At 34.9% G+C, this 16613-nt stretch overlaps 1 protein-coding gene across 8 annotated transcripts in view; it reads right to left on the minus strand.

The window, feature by feature from the left end:
• The window catches only part of FHOD3 (formin homology 2 domain containing 3), a 652613-nt gene that overhangs the window by 255604 nt on the left and 380396 nt on the right, over nt 1-16613 (minus strand). For all 8 annotated transcript variants that reach the window (XM_051969747.1, XM_051969754.1, XM_051969753.1 and 5 more), the window contains exon 6: nt 11097-11191. In XM_051969747.1, the coding sequence (XP_051825707.1) occupies nt 11097-11191 (95 nt within the window). The remainder of the gene's footprint in view (nt 1-11096; nt 11192-16613) is intronic.

Consider the following 16613-nt stretch of genomic DNA (forward strand, 5'->3'; position numbering starts at 1 on the left):
TTTAATATAATAATATATAATGAATAATAAATATAATAATACTCTTTATTATATGGGATAGCTTTCTAGGAAGAGGAGAGGGAAAGATACTGGGGATAAATGGAATAATTTAAGAAACAGAAGACAAATAAAAAACTTTTAAAAAGAGCATTGTGAATAAGCATCTGGAGTGGGGGAAGAAACATTCCCAGAGAAGAAATATTGATGTAACATTGTTATTTTTCCAAAGAGCTATATCAGATGGGAGTCTGAGGATTTTTTTAAAACAGATAATTTCAAATCTTTTGGTATTACTTTTTAGAGTAGGGGAAAAGGAACATAATAATGGAAAATCCATTTGGTTAGTGATTCCTTAGTAAGCTGGGGAACAAAATTAAATGACTAAACAACCTTCCTCACTATACTAAAGAGCTAAGCAGGGAGAAAGGATAGGAGAAATTGAAAAAGGGAGGAAGGAAAGGAATGCAAAAGAAGATAAGAAAAGAAATCCTCCCAGAATGTGTGTATGAATATGTAAATATGCATACTTATTCATACACATACATGAGTCCATACTACACATTAAATATGTACATATGAAGAATTTGTATAATACATTGTATATATATATATATATAATTATGTCAGCATATGTGTGTCAGCAGTAAGCAGAACAGCCAACAAGACTGGCTGAACAACCTTAACATATATAGTCAACTTATGTAGAAACATACCTAAAACATATAATTATATATGTATAGATGTATAATACATAATCACAATAATTACACATGCAACTTATAGTGTATATATTATGACATCTATCTTTATTTTTTCCTTTTTCTCTTTTCCCTTTTCACTCTTCCTTTTTTCTTTCCTCTCTCCTAATCTCTTTATTTTTATGCCCTTCTCTATGCCCTTGTCTATTTTCCTTCTTTCTGTCTGTCTGTCTGTCTCTCTCTTCCCCGTTTCCCTTATTTTTCCTTTTTCTTTATTACTCCCATATTTCCATTGCATCTGCCCATTTCTCCCCTTCTTCCTTGTAATTCTGCTATTTCTTTCTACAGTCCTATTACTCCTCCTTTTTAATCCAATATTGCCATGATTGGAATATGATTATTCTTTTTTTCTTTTGAGGGAATGAGGGTTAAATTATGTAACTAGGCTCAGACATGGTTTTTCATTTCAGGTGAACATTTCATTGTATTTTAGAAATAGAAATAGTTGTTTCATATACAGCTATACTAACTATAGTGAAACCAATTATGATGATATACCTGCTTAACCAGCATGATTCTGACTATGCCAATGTCAATTTTATAATCTTTAGCAGTTGTAAAAAAAATCTGCCAGTTTTCCTGATGTCATATGGAGTCATCAAAGGTGACTGTCAAATGAATATAAAAACTAAGTCTCACAAAAGCAAAGGCAATATCCAGACCAGTCAAAGACAAAACTAGGAAAAATTAAAACAGTATGTGAGATATAAATCTTTAATCAACCTAGGCTGAACATTCCACTCAGTCTTCTGAGGTCACCCAGCATCAGTTTGAAAATGGATTAATTTCCATTTTCCATTGAAAATAAAGCCAAAAAGGAGTTTCAAATCTCTTGAGGGAAACTGCAGCAGCTTCCAATATGAAATAGGGGAAAAATTAACATCATCAATTACACAGTGAAATGGGGAAGGGGGAGAATTGCTAAGAAGTGTAAAGCTGTTATGGATGTGGGAATACATAATGCTACTTTAAGCATAAATTCTAAGTTGTAAGAACAGGGAGATATATTTTTGAGTTTAAAAAGAAAAGAAACATTTACATACTGCAATTCCATGTTCTAGAAACCATGAGAACATGAAGACATATAGACCTAACTAGGGTAAGTCTAGTTAGGAACTCCCTCTCTAAAGTATCTGGAAAAGCTCAGACTAGGTCTCTGCTTTCCTTGGGTTCAGCTGATATATCAATATGTTGGTAATTTTTAGTATAGAAAATATGAACTCAAATGTAAGACAAGAGGGTGTGCTCTATCTTGAGGCAATATAATGTCTTTGTGTCATATGAAGCTTTGAAGTTCTGTCCTGCCCTTCTAGATTCAATTCATATCTCCCTTCCCCTCTTCCCTTCCCCCCCCCGTCTCTCTCTCTCTCTCTCTCTCTCTCTCTCTCTCTCTCTCTCTCTCTCTCTCTCTCTCTCTCTCTCTGACTCTGTCTCTTTTTTCTCCCCTGCCTGTCTCTATCTCTGTATCTCTCTGTCTCTGAATTTGTCTCTCTTTCTATATCCCTTCTTCCCTTCCTCTTTTTCTGCCTCCTTCCCTTCCTCCTTTTCTTTCCTTCTCCTCTTCCTCCTTTTCTCCCTCCTTTGTTTCCTCCCTCCTTCCCTCCTTCTCTCTCTCTCTCTCTTCTCTCTCTCTCTCTCTCTCTCTCTCTCTGACTCTGTCTCTTTTTTCTCCCCTGCCTGTCTCTATCTCTGTATCTCTCTGTCTCTGAATTTGTCTCTCTTTCTATATCCCTTCTTCCCTTCCTCTTTTTCTGCCTCCTTCCCTTCCTCCTTTTCTTTCCTTCTCCTCTTCCTCCTTTTCTCCCTCCTTTGTTTCCTCCCTCCTTCCCTCCTTCTCTCTCTCTCTCTCTCTCTCTCTCTCTCTCTCTCTCTCTCTCTCTCTGTCTTTCTCTCTGTCTCTGTCTCTATCTCTGTTTGTCTCTGTGTTTCTCTATCTCTCTGTGTCTCTGTCTGTGTGTCTTTCTCTGTCTGTCTCTGTCTTTCTGTCTGTGTGTGTATGTGTGTGTGTCTCTCTCTGTGTCTTGATCTCTCTGTGTGTGTCTCTTTCTCTCTCTGTGTGTGTGTGTGTGTGTGTGTGTGTGTGTGCTGGGGAGGCATGGAGATCACAGGTAATTCTAGGTTGGCCTGATGGTCTGAAAGAGCTTCCAAAAACAGAATCATAACTAGGAATCTTTCCACCTGGGACAAGCACCACAAACTGCCCCTGGAGCAATTGGCATAAACATGCCCTTATTGGAGGCAGGGTGAAAGAAAACAAGGGCTGTGGAAGGCATACAATGACACAGTGAAAAAATCTCAAACATGTTGACAGGGCGCTGTTTCTCTGGGTAGGGGAAGCTTACACTAATAAAGGTACATAGAAGATTCCTATTTTAGTTAATTATCTCTACTAATTAAGTGTTAAGTTGTTTTGCTTCTACAATGGAGGACAGATGCCTTTTCTGATCTTATCCCCTTCTGGTTAGAGTTCTGTCCAGAGACCAGGTCAATTCTATAGCTTATCGTTTCAAATCCAAAGTCTTTAATCTGGTATTTAAAATTATCCTATTCACATCAAGGGACATTTAGATGGCACACTAGATAAGAGTTCCAGACCTGAAGTTAGGAGGAACTGAATTCAAATCTCACCTCAGAAACTTAATAGCTATATGAGCTTGGACAAGTCATTTCACCCTATTTGCCTCAGTTTCCTCTTCTATAAAATATAGTAGAGAAGGAAATGGCAAATCCCTACAGTATCTTTACCAAGATGTCAGTCACATAGAGTTAGAACTAATTGACTGAACAACCACAAATCTTAAATCTCATTATGCTTCAACATATACTCATTTAATATAGTCATTTCTGTCTTTTCCCTACCCCATTATATTCATTTTTATTTTCCCTTCTCTCCTATTTCATGTATGTTGTTTCCCCATGTCAGTGTCAGTTTTAATTTTATCCCTCCAACTTTTTATTCTGGCCCAGTTAGTTTCCTGATCAGCTTCCTAACATAGACCACGATGGTCACTTGCGATTAATAGAGTTGGTTATACCAACCAAGTAACAATTTGTCTGGTTAAGAAGTCACCTTGATAACAGTCTTCTTGCTTCTTTTACCTTATACCTGCTTCTCAAATACTGCCTGGATGCAGACTCCACTATCTTGCTCAGTCTAACATGTTGCTTTTCTCTTTCTGATTTCCAATTGCCAACCTAGCTTTGAGATATATAGATATATCTGTATATCTATATCTATCTATATATTTATCTATATCTATACATCTATATCTATGTCTGTCTGTCTATCTATCTATCCATATCTTTCTTTAAATTGTAGCTCAGCAGTTCTCACATTTTTTGGTCTCAGGACCCTTTTATTTCTTAAAAATTACAGAAGACCTCTCCAGTCCCCAGAGCTTTTGTTTATATTAATTATATGGATATTGATCTTCACCATATTACTAATTAGTAAAGCGCTGGGATAGCTAGGTGGTGCAGAGAGTAGAGCACCGGTTTTGGAGTCAGATAGTCCCGAGTTCAAATGCAGTTTCAGTCATTTAACCCTTATTGCTTTGCCAAAAAAAAAAAAAAGAAAAAGAAAAGAAAAAATCTCCTGCCACCCTGAAAACTTTTTAGTTCCTATTTCTTGGGCATATTTTCCATTCTTGTCCTGTTTTTCTCATTTCAACTTACTACTTTACCCTGAGATGGACACTAGATGGCAGCATCAATTAAGATAGCATGGTGGTTAGAATGGCTCCCTTAAAGTACACATTTTAAAGTTGGGGAGCAAAGTTTCCTAGCCATGGGGACAGGGAAAGGAGATGGGGATAATGGACAAGTAACTGTGTGTAAGAGATGCATAAACTTTACTGTTTGTATCTTAGAAATGGCTTGCTGCCTTATTTAGCTACTCAAGTATTTAATCAGTGTCTATCTTAGCTCATCTAAGATTTAATCTTTTTTTTTCCCCCCACAATGGGGTTTTTGGTCTCACACTCTTTTTCTACAAATATCAGTACTGTACACCCAAGCATTCAAAAATACTCATTGAAAAAGTGAAAAAAAACATGCGTTTTGAACAGAGCTTTTAAGTGGTTTCATGACAGTATATCTAAAAATATTCAGAGGAAGGCAGGTGTTTTCTTTAAGAAAAATATTTTCTAGATATATTGGTAAGAAATACCAAAAAGTCAATAGTTATATTGAAGTTATGACATGTCTTGTCATAAATCAGAGTGCTATGAATCCCTTGTGGGAATATTTAGAAAATGTTAAATATCTTGCTTTCTCCTCCTCTTCTACTAATATAGAAGTATTGAAAATATTATAAAACAGTTCATATTAATTTTACTTAATAGTTTGCATCTTAAATGAAGTAAAATGAATATAAACTTTCATTCCAAATTGCCTTGTACATATTTATTGTTGTCATGAAGTGAACTATTTTTCAGACATAAACCATAAAATGACATTAAACTTTACTACCATTATGCTTTTATTTGAGTGTATTTTAAGAGAAAGAGAAAGGGAAAGGTTGCTAAAGAAATCTATGTGGCCGCACAGGAAACTCTCTAATTAGCCCAAATACTCAAAAGACATGTGAAAAATTACTGGAGGACCTTGTAATAGAAAAATAATGGAAAATCCAGCATGAACTGTAAGACTTTATGAACAGCTAAGCCCAGAATGAATTAAGATTTCTGAAAAACTATTAATGACAGGAAAAAGGCCTTTTAAAGAAAACCATAAAAACATGTTTAAAAAATTATTTTAATAAACATCTTTTAACTCTCTAATACAAGTATCATTTTTCCTTTTTCTCAGAGCTGATTTTTAATCACATAAAATTAAACATTTTTAAAAGCAACCAAAATATAAATAACCTTTTACCTTTAAAAACCTATAATTCACTATGACTGCAAATTCATAACTTCTAACAAAATAGTGATACTGAATAATATTAAGGTTAAGTACTATAATGCCAGGAAAAGTGTTTTATTTGAACTTTTTATTTTTTATTAAACTAAATTAAATAAGTAAAAGAGAGACTAGAAAAAGTATTTCATCATACACACACACACACACACACACACACACACACACACACACACAGAGAATTTGTCTTTCCTTTCAGCTTCTAACATTTCTCCTTCCTCCTTCTTCCCTCTAGTACTTCTCTCTCTCTCTCTCTCTCTTCCTTTCTCTCTCTCTTCTCTCTCTTCCTCTCTCTCTCTTTTCCTCTCTCTCTCTTTTCTCTCTCTCTCTTTTCCTCTCTCTCTCTCTCTCTCTCTCTCTCTCTCTCACACACACACACACACACACACACACACACACACACACATACACACACACACATAGAATTTGTCTTTCCTTTCAGCTTCTAACATTTCTCCTTCCTCCTTCTTCCCTCTAGTATTTCTCTCTCTTTTCCTCTCTCTCTCTTTTCCTCTCTCTCTCTCTCTCTTCTCTCTCTCTCTCTGTCTCTCTCTCTCTCTCTCTCACACACACACATAGAATTTGTCTTTCCTTTCAGCTTCTAACATTTCTCCTTCCTCCTTCTTCCCTCTAGTACTTCTCTCTCTCTCTCTCTCTCTCCCTCTCTCTCTCTCTTCTCTCTCTCTTTTCCTCTCTCTCTCTCTTCTCTCTCTCTCTTCTCTCTCTCTTTTCTTCTCTCTCTCCCTCTCTCTCTTTCCCCCCCTCTCTCTTTTCCTCTCTCTGTCTCTCTCTGTCTCTCTCTCTCTCTCTCTCTCTCTCTCTCTCACACACACACACACACACACACACACACACACACACACACACAGCTTAATTAGACTCAAGCCTGAGATCCCAGAGTAGAACAGAGGCTAGTTTAGACAGAAATGAAAGAAGACAAACATATAAAAAACCACATTCTTTCTGTTCTCCCCATGTCTTCCTAACGCTACATATTCTCTACTTTTGCTCACAGGGATGCCCCATACCATCAACACAGCCTGAGGAAATGAACAAAAAAATCCAGAAATACCAACCTGAGATGAGAACAGTTTAACTAAACATGTACTTACAGGAAAGGTTGGAATACAGACAAAAGTACAAAATTATACAAATTGTGTTCATTGTATTTTATTCACATTGAAATTCAAAGAATTCTCTAGCCTGACCATAATGGGTAATAACAAATATTAGCCACAGCTTATGTATATACTTCAGTATATATACAGTTATGTATACAGTTCAATATTTTAAAAAATAAATGCACTGTATTAGTGAACAAAAAAATCAGTACTGTATCCATATTCTCAGAGAAAATAAAGGAATTTAGTTCTATGAAGAGTTAGATTAAGTAATCTCTATGGTCCCTTTTAACATTCAATCCTGTGGTGCTAAAAACACATATATTTATAGGTTTTTAAACTATAAGAGACTAAAGATGACCTTAGCGATTATAAAATCAAAGCATCCCAGAGTTATAAAGGGCCCCAGACACTATCTAGTCCAACCTGTCTGTACCTGAACAAGGATCTTCTTTTTATTGCCCATGAATGATCTTTCAATCTTTGCTTAAAAGCCTTCAATGATGTGCAAATCACTCCCTCCTCAGGAAATTCATTCATTCTACTTTTGGATAATTCTGAATGTTAGGAACTACCTCCCCATCCCTCAGTCTCCCAACATTAAGTCTAAATTTACCTCTCTACTTCTCCAACTTTGACTCATTCATTTTTCAATCTCTTGCAATCTGGCTTCCAACTTTTTTTTTTTAATCACATTGAACTTGTTTTATCTAAAGTCACTAAAAAGCTCTTTGTGGTAAATGCAATGGCTTTTTTCAGGCCTCATCCTTTTTGCTCTCCATTTAGCTTTTGATATTATTAACCAGCCCTCTACTTGGAATGTCTTTTCTTTGTCAGCATTCATGGAGCTCTCTTGATTTTCCAACCCATCTGACCACTCCATTCTCCTTTGCTATATGTCATTCGTGTCTTACTCCATTAATGGCATAATGTACTTTCTGAGACATACTTCTGGACTTCTATACTTTCTCTCGATTAACTCACTGGCAACTGAGGTTTAAATGATCATCTCTATGTGGAGCATTCCCAGGTACTCATATATATATATGCATGTGTATATATGTATGTATGCATGTATATATATGTATATATATACATGTATGCATCTCTCTTTCCTATTCTGTAGATTACATCACCATCATTCCAGTTCCTTACGTTTACAATCTCAGACATGCTCAAGCTTTTCGTGTACCCTCAACTCCACCCTCCATTGCCAATCATTTATCAGATCTTATCAAATAAATATATTTCCTTGCATTATCATAAACTTGAGGAACACTAGCAAGCATGAAAATTTCCCTAGATTAAGAACAACAGAAAAAGAGGAGTGTGTATATAAAACCATAAATTCCCACAATGTATGGCTTAATTTTCTTTTGCATATTTCAAATTTAATGTGGTAATTTTAATATGTTGATCTACATCACCTTCTGAATTTCATTTTGAAGTCTTATGGGTTTTTTATTTTTAGTGGTACATTAACGTATTTTCTTCCTTTTTTTGATAAATAATCTGTCTTCTCTACTCAAGATCCCATCCTAGTTTAGATTACCTGGCCTATTGTAATAACTTCCTTTATGGTTTTCTTTCTTATAGCCTTTCTTCTCGAATCTATTTTACACATGAACAACAAAGCAGTCTTTCTAAAGCACATGTCATTCCTCTGTTCAATAATCATCATTGACTCCTTGGTGCCCTTAGGTTAAACTACATGCTCCTAACCCTGGCCTTTAAAGCCTTTTATCCATGTCTTCATGCACTAAGCCAACCATAATTAATATGTAATTTGATATGAACAATTTTTTTTAGGAATGTATAACAAGTATATCTCACTTTATGTTTTTAACCATAGAACTAAGGCCATTCACTTTGGACTTTTCACTGATTACTAATTTATATTATCTATTATTTTAGTTTTAGATAGATAGATTTGAGGTCTGATATCTCAGAGGCTCCTGTGAGAATAACTTTATTATCTTCCTATGTAGAACTGTAATTAAATAAAATCTCATTGAATAATGTAAGACTGTTGTTGACTCATTTTTCAAACATGTTCTACTCTTCATGACCTCATTTGAGGTTTTCTTGGCAAAGATACTAGAGTGGTTTGCCATTTCCTTTTCCAGCTTATTTTACAGATGAGGAAACTGAGGCATACAGAGTTAAGTGCTTTGCCCAGGGTCATACAGTTAATGTCTAAGGCCAGATTTGAACCTATGAAAAGAAGTCTTCCTGACTCCACGCCCAGAGCTCTCTCCAATGCAGTGTAAAATACTAGATGTAACTCTGAAATAAAAATATTTGGCTCACACATTTATCATGTTGAAGAATATGATCATTTATCCAGTTATCTCTTCATCATTGCTGTAAGCCTCAATTAACTCACATGACCCTTGCTGGCTTACCTGCCAGCTAATTCAATTAATTCCTATCTAACTTCTGTTTATTTCATCTAATTCTCTTATGCATTCTTATTATCTCCTATTCTTCTCATGGCTTCTCCTCCAAATAAAGTGACAGGTACCTCTCTTTAATATCAGCTACATAAATCATTCTTCTTTCTCTCCTACCTAGTTAATGCTTCATGGATGACTTTTTAAAGTTGAGATTCCAAAGAATCAGAGAAACTTAAAATTGAAGAAGAATTTCCTTCAACCAGCTACTATTTCCGGCAAAGAACTTTTTAAAGTCAATCACTTACTTGAAAATCATAAAAACAAGAATATTTAGATCTAGAAAGGTTCATAATTTAACAGATGAGGAAACAAAAGTGCAAAGGGCTATATTTCTTTACTAAATAAAGACCTTTAAGTGGCATTTTTCAGTTTGTGGAAAGCTTTTTGAAAATGAACTTCCTTCAATTGAAAATGATGACAGAAAACCATATTTAGAATACTATGTTGAGTCATCAATGGGTGTCCCATTTGGCAAAAAACATAGTATTATACAATAAAACTTGTAATCTCATATCAAAGAGACTAGAGTTATTCCCAATAATAGACCTTGAAATCTGTCAGACCTAAATCTGTATCCAACATTTAAATGATGGCACATACAATTTTTAGACAGAAAAGAATGAACAATTCCTAGTTATAACACATAGAGTGAAATATACAACTTATCTGTTCCGAAAGAACAGGACTTTAGAGCAAGAACACTGGTGAACTGGGAGACATACAAAAAGTAATTAAGAAGGTGCGAAGTCTCAAGATCTTTCCATGGTTGAAGGAGCTAAAGTTATTCTGCCTGAAGACCTCTGGGGGAAAATTATATCTCTTTGATATTTGAAGGGTTTTTACATAGGGAAGAGGAAGTCAACTTGTTTTCCTTAGACTTTAAAGACCGATCTAACAACCATGTGTGAAGATGCAGAGAGCCAAATGTGCAGTTGATATAAGAGAGGATTTATAGGCAAAGAGATCCAATTACAGAGTGGGATGCATAGGGAGAGTAGGTTCCTCTTCACCACAGGTCTTCTGTTATTGGCTGCAGGGCTTCTTTGCTACTGTGTCATAAAAGAGTTGCTTTATGCTTATGAGTTGGATTAAATGGCCTCTCGGATACCTGAGCTAAGATGAGTCTTAGGGGACAGATTATGGCCAAATACATCCTCAAAACCTTTCAAGCTTTGTGGGACCTGCTTGAGTTTATGTTTTGTGCTGGCATAAACTTTAAGAACCCAAGATCATTTCTATGCCAGAAAGAGGCAGCAGAGTAGGGCTCTGGTTACAGAAAATAAGATCAGAAGGTAACCTGGCAATTATTCATATGGATTCTGGGCCAAAAGGAAGGATATTTATCACAATGAAATCCAGAATTTAGTAATATAGTCACTAATGACTGTTTTAAAATTTTATTATCAAAATATTAAGTCAATCACTTGAAAATCATAAAACCAAGAATATTTAGATCTAGAAAGGTTCATAATTTAACAGATGAGGAAACAAAAGTGCAAACACTTTTATTATAAACACACAAATTCTTGAAATAAAAATCAATAGAAATGCTCCCAAGATTCCATTGTAACTTGTTGAGTTTATTTCAGAGGAAGTTAACGTTCAGAGAAATATTAGATTCAATAGGATGGCTTCGAAGGTCCTGACTAATCCTGAGTCAGTGATTCTTAAAATGTCACATTTCATTTATTCAGCACTTATTTAAAAAAATCCAAAAGGTAATCTCCTATATTTTTACTGTGGCAAGCCTGAAGCAAAATAACACAAGATTTTTTTCTGAGTATAAAAAAGGGTTTTGGCCTATACATTACATGAAATACATAACCTTGGCATTCTCTTACCTTTGAACCAATGAGAGTATACAGCCATTGAATGGTTTCATTATGATTTATGACTCCATTCATCCCGTCTACATACAACATAATCTGGCCCAAAGCTATGGAAAGGAAAAGAGACAAGGAGGCATTATGGTTTCTTGTAAAAAATATTTCTAATCTATGGATATTACAAATAAGCATTCATTAAATATTATGATATTAATCAAAAAATTTTCATTCCTTGAGCACTTAGATTCAACACATTCCAGGAAGGATTTAAAGAAAACTGATTAATGAACTTTTGGCATTGGATGTACCTCATCACCAGAAATAAAGGCAGCAGATTGCAGCAGAGAGAGAGATTCGTTCTGGCATCAGTTATGTGGAATCAGTTGGAATCAGTCTAGGGCAAAGTCCAGGGTGAATGCCAGAAGTCATGGAATGACAGGACCCGTGTAAAAAATGCTTGTGTCATGTGAAAAAGGTTTTAGACTTATTCTGTTTGGTCCTGAGGGGCAAAATGGGACCAAATGGGGAGAAGCTACAGAGAATAAAACTTGCCTATAGCTCAGTTCCTGAATAATTACTAAATAATACTGAGTCTTTCCAAATGAATGGGCTGTCTTAGGAAGGAGTTAAAATTCTTGAGAGTGGAGGTAGTCAAGTAGAAGCTGCAGATTGGTCTGAGGAAGATACTGAAGAGGGCAAAAGATGGAGTAGATGTCTTATAAAATTCTTCTGACTTCTCCATTTTTATGATTGTATGAAGTCAGGCCCAGGAGTTAAAGCAAACATCCAAGAAAAGCAAAAGAAGTTTCAAGATCAACAGAGCAGAACCAAAGACTGGTGGAATCAACAGTTTTCTCCTTCTTCTGAAACTAATACCAGACAGTGACTAAGCTCTTTAATTAAAATTAGCAGGATCTTATAATCCAAGAGCTTTGATAATAAGAATTCTGATTTTTGATAGCTCTACAGATTAAATTTGGAAGAAAAATACCAGAAACTCCATATACACATATATATGTCTATACATAGTCTACATATATACACATCTACTATACACACATATATACAATATGCATTTATTGGGGTACATATGTAAATGTGTATCTATATATGTAATGTGTGTATATATACATATATATATTTATGTATATATACACACATACACACACCCTCACACAGTTGCACATACATTAATAAATTTTTTCTTTATTTTCTGTGAGTCTATCAACGTAAGCAAATTCTTTCTCTTAAATTAGGACAATAACTCAATTGTAACTTAAAAGCCTTGGCTGGCTAAGACAATGAGAGGTTAAATGACTTGCTTATGGTCACACAGTATATGAGGCAAGACTGGTTTTAGATCCAAGCCCATCCCTTTTATCCATTATGTCTTCTGCTTTGTATGTGTGCATATGTATTATATATGTGTGATACACATACCTATATCTATTTACATGTACATATAAAACTATATACTTTAACCAGTTCCATCATATAGTCTTAACAATCAAAATGATTGAAAAGAGCTAGATTGTTTTAACTGAAAGAATATATGATAGCATTCTTTGATGTTCATTCTAAATTGGCTCACTATAGCCTGTTTCATCTGTAGCATTTGGCTGAAAAGATTTCTCCCCCTAGGGATACTTTAGCTTTTGCACAAGTAAAACAAAACAAAACTAAAAACCACAGATGGATAGGTAAATGGATAATATAAGAATGACCTATGGGTCAATTCATACCAGAAATGCATCTCCAATATTAATCTGTACCCCAAATGGCCTCTTTAGATGGGATCAGAACTAATGAAACATTTAAGGATGGGAGAGAAAGATCAGAATCTATTTGAATACTTACTTCATCATTCTCTTAGTTGTATGAATTTCTTACCATAAACAATCCCATCCCACAGCAAAATAGTTATTTTCCAACCACTAGACATATAATCACCAGTCTCAAAATAAAAAGAAAGAATAAAGAAAAGGATCGGAGAATAGCAAATTTTATTTACTTAATTAAAAAGTATCTAATTTAATAAATATTTGCTATCTTCAGTATCTTATATGTTGCCCTGAGACCAGGGAGACACAAAATTTAAGTAAGACATAATTTCCAGTCTCATTAAATTTACAGATTAGCAGAGCGGTAAACTTGTATACACAGTTAACTATAAGTACAGTTACTTACTTGGATAGGCCTGTGAGATAGATAGGAGTAAAACAGTGCTATGTGAGATCAAAGCTAGAAGGGCCTTCAGAAGGTCATTTAGTGCTACTCCTTCATTTCATAGATAAGGGAACTGAGGCTCAGAGAATCTCAAAGCCAGTAACTGGCACATCTGGGAACTGAATTTACATTAATCCAGGGCTTCTTCCATTATACTGCCCAACAGAGACATTATAAGAGGTTTGCTTCGTGAAGGATGCAAAAGCATCATATGAATTTGGATTATAAATGATGGATAATAATTTAACTGACAAAGAGAAAGAAGGATATTACAGCACAGTAAGTAGGATGGAGTTAGGAAGGTGTAAAGTATATTCAGGAAATAGTCAACTAGCTTTTATTAACTGCTTATTGTATGTCAACACTGGAAATACAAAGAATGGCAAAAAAAAGAAAAGAAAAGAAAAGCCTGTGTTCTTAAGGAACTCACAGAGTAATGAGAGAGACAACATGCAAACAACTACATAATACAAGATCTATACAGGGCGATTTGGAGATAATTAACAGAGGGAAGATACTAAGTGAACTTGAAAGGAAACCTTAAGGAAGCCAGGGAAGCTAAGAGGAAGAGATGAGACATAGTTTAGTTGGAATAGGAGAGTTGGCAGGGACTATAAATTATGGCTACAGAGTATCCCACCTGGCAGACTCTCTTAGTGTAGTATAGTATCACTGACAGGAAACATATTACAACTCTTCTTAGAATGGGAAACAGAGTAGGCATCAAAGCACTGCTTAAAGTGCCTCACCTATACTTCCAGGAAGTTAAAGTGATCTCTTCAGGGATAAGCAGAAACTGGTGCTTTCAAAGGCAGGGGATAGTGATCAATAGTATGTAGATGTGGGGTTTGAAAGAGGATAGAAGGTCCTTCAGCTGATAAAGCAATGGTGGCACAAAGGCACAAGACAATCAGAAAGTTAAATAAGCTGGCAGATGTGTGCTAACAGTTTGAATTCCCCTTTCTGAGAACCTTCTGGCTTTAAACTGGGAGTGGGGGTCCAGAGGTGCATATTGTTCTGGCTGTTCATGAGCTGTTTAAAAGAACAGAGAGGTCTCCTTGACAGGAGTTTGGAACATAAAAAAATGTTTAATTGGTGTGTCTACTTCAATGTGCCAGGAAACTTCTGATCTGAGGAGTAGGTGGGGAGGGAAGTCAAACTAGTCAATACTTCAATTAGACAGTCAGCTCTTCTTGGTTTCATGTGGAAAACCTCAGTTCAAACAATCTGGCCAAATTTTCATTTTTAACTGGATGTTTGATCACGTGGAGACACTGCCTTAAAGAAAAATTCATTCCACTAAAGGACACTCTAAAAAACATTTTTTAACTTCTTTTTTTTTTTGGGCAAGAGACTTGGCTCTTCAATAGGGCAAGATCAAACTAAGATATAATCAGCAAATAGTTTTGCTTTATAAAATTCTTTGGATGAGAAGATAAAGATTAACAATGAATCTGGAACCAAAGTGAAATAAACAGCACGTGTATCTGTCACATTTTGAAATAATATATATGTATGTATATTTTAAAATCAATGACAACAAGAACTTTCCTTTGAAACAGGGCAAGGGGCAATGAAGAAAGATCACATTTCCTTGGATGCTTTTAATTCTGCATACTCACTTAAGAGGAGGTGAATTTTTTCCAAAGAACTCTTCCCACTGACTTCTTTTCTTCCCTATTTGATTTAGATATGAAACTTTCAGTGCAGAAATTTCTTTTGCCAGTTTAGCAACTCCAATGCACAATCTCAGAGAGATGCTGTAGGCATTGAGAAATAAGCAACTTGTCCAAAGTCTCACAACTAGTAATGGGGTCTGAGTAGGGACTTAAACTCAGGTCTTGTCTCCACTGCCCCCCTTTTCTTGTAAACACACATATGCATGTATGTTTCAATGTATGCATACATGCATGTATATATGTGTACATAAGCATCATGTTAGTGTATGAGTATGAAAGTGTTATGTGTGTATATGTCATGATGTGTATACACATGACTATATTCTATTGTGTATGTATATGTATTTATACATGTATACATATACTATTACAAATATGTTATCTAGTATCCTAGTGAAAAATAAAGATCAAAAGAGAAATGAGCAGTTATGGAAATGAGGAAATATTTTTTCTCAAATTCAATTGTTACTTCTCCATTTCCTTTCTTAGTGTCCATGATTTTCCCTCTCAAACTTAACACAAGTATTTTGTCTTGTACTTCTCTGATATGCTTATCATCTCTTATTACATTAATTCCCAGCATAGTATCGGGCACATTGTAGTTTCTTAATAAATGTTTATTGACTGACTAATATATATCTGTGTGTGCAAATTCCCAATTTAAGAACTATGAAAGCAAGAAGTTTAATCTAAATTTCTTATCTACTTTAAAATCTATAACAAGTCTTCCTTCTATCCACTCCACCACCTGAGTGTTTCAGATAAGGTTAAGGACAGAGAGGATGTGTACCTGAATTTGTGAAGTCATGTATTCTAGCTTACTTCTCTTTTGATTTAGACTCAGAATCAAAACATATTATAAACTACTTTGACAAGATTACTAGTAATATATCAGCAGGTATCTTCTAAAAATCACTTTTGCAAAGTCAATGAATAATGTTAGGTGAGATAGTTGTTATTATTGAAATATATTTTTATTTATCTATCTATATATACACATATATATGGGAAAGAGAAGGAAGAAAAGAGCAAGATTGAGAGAAAAAATCAATAAAATCTTTCTCTTGGTATACATATGTGTATTTCACATATACAATGCAAGTTCATTATATATATTCACAGTGCTTCCTAATGGGAATCAAAATCTCTAGAAAACATTTATGTTTTTTATAGTTTCTGTTCCATCTATAGTTGTTACTGCATTTATATATACACCACATAGGGGTATACAGATATACTTAAACCAAATGACATTAGTGATTTAGGAAAAAGATGACTTTAGGAAGAGTAATTGGAAGGAGCTGCTAGTTCCATAGCAATAAGTTTATAAAAGCAATATATTGGAGAAAGCAAAAATTCAGACTATAATAGTTTTAAGATCTATTTTTACAGAGACTTGAATTGACAAAATAGCTAGGCTTGTTGGGGCTGGGCAGTCAGGTGAACCCACTTACTGAATTAACATGATGCTGAAAAGACACTGGTTAAGGAAGGTAATGGGTAATGTAGAGAATATCCTAGGACTACATAGCTTCATTTTTGCAATGTAATCTTCAAGGAACAAGGGTCAATGAAAAGAATTCCTTGTGGAATTCACAAACCTCTTGTGAGGGGTGTTCCACCTACA

The sequence above is a fragment of the Antechinus flavipes genome, chromosome 1, assembly GCF_016432865.1.
Source record: "Antechinus flavipes isolate AdamAnt ecotype Samford, QLD, Australia chromosome 1, AdamAnt_v2, whole genome shotgun sequence".
Classification (NCBI taxonomy): domain Eukaryota; kingdom Metazoa; phylum Chordata; class Mammalia; order Dasyuromorphia; family Dasyuridae; genus Antechinus; species Antechinus flavipes.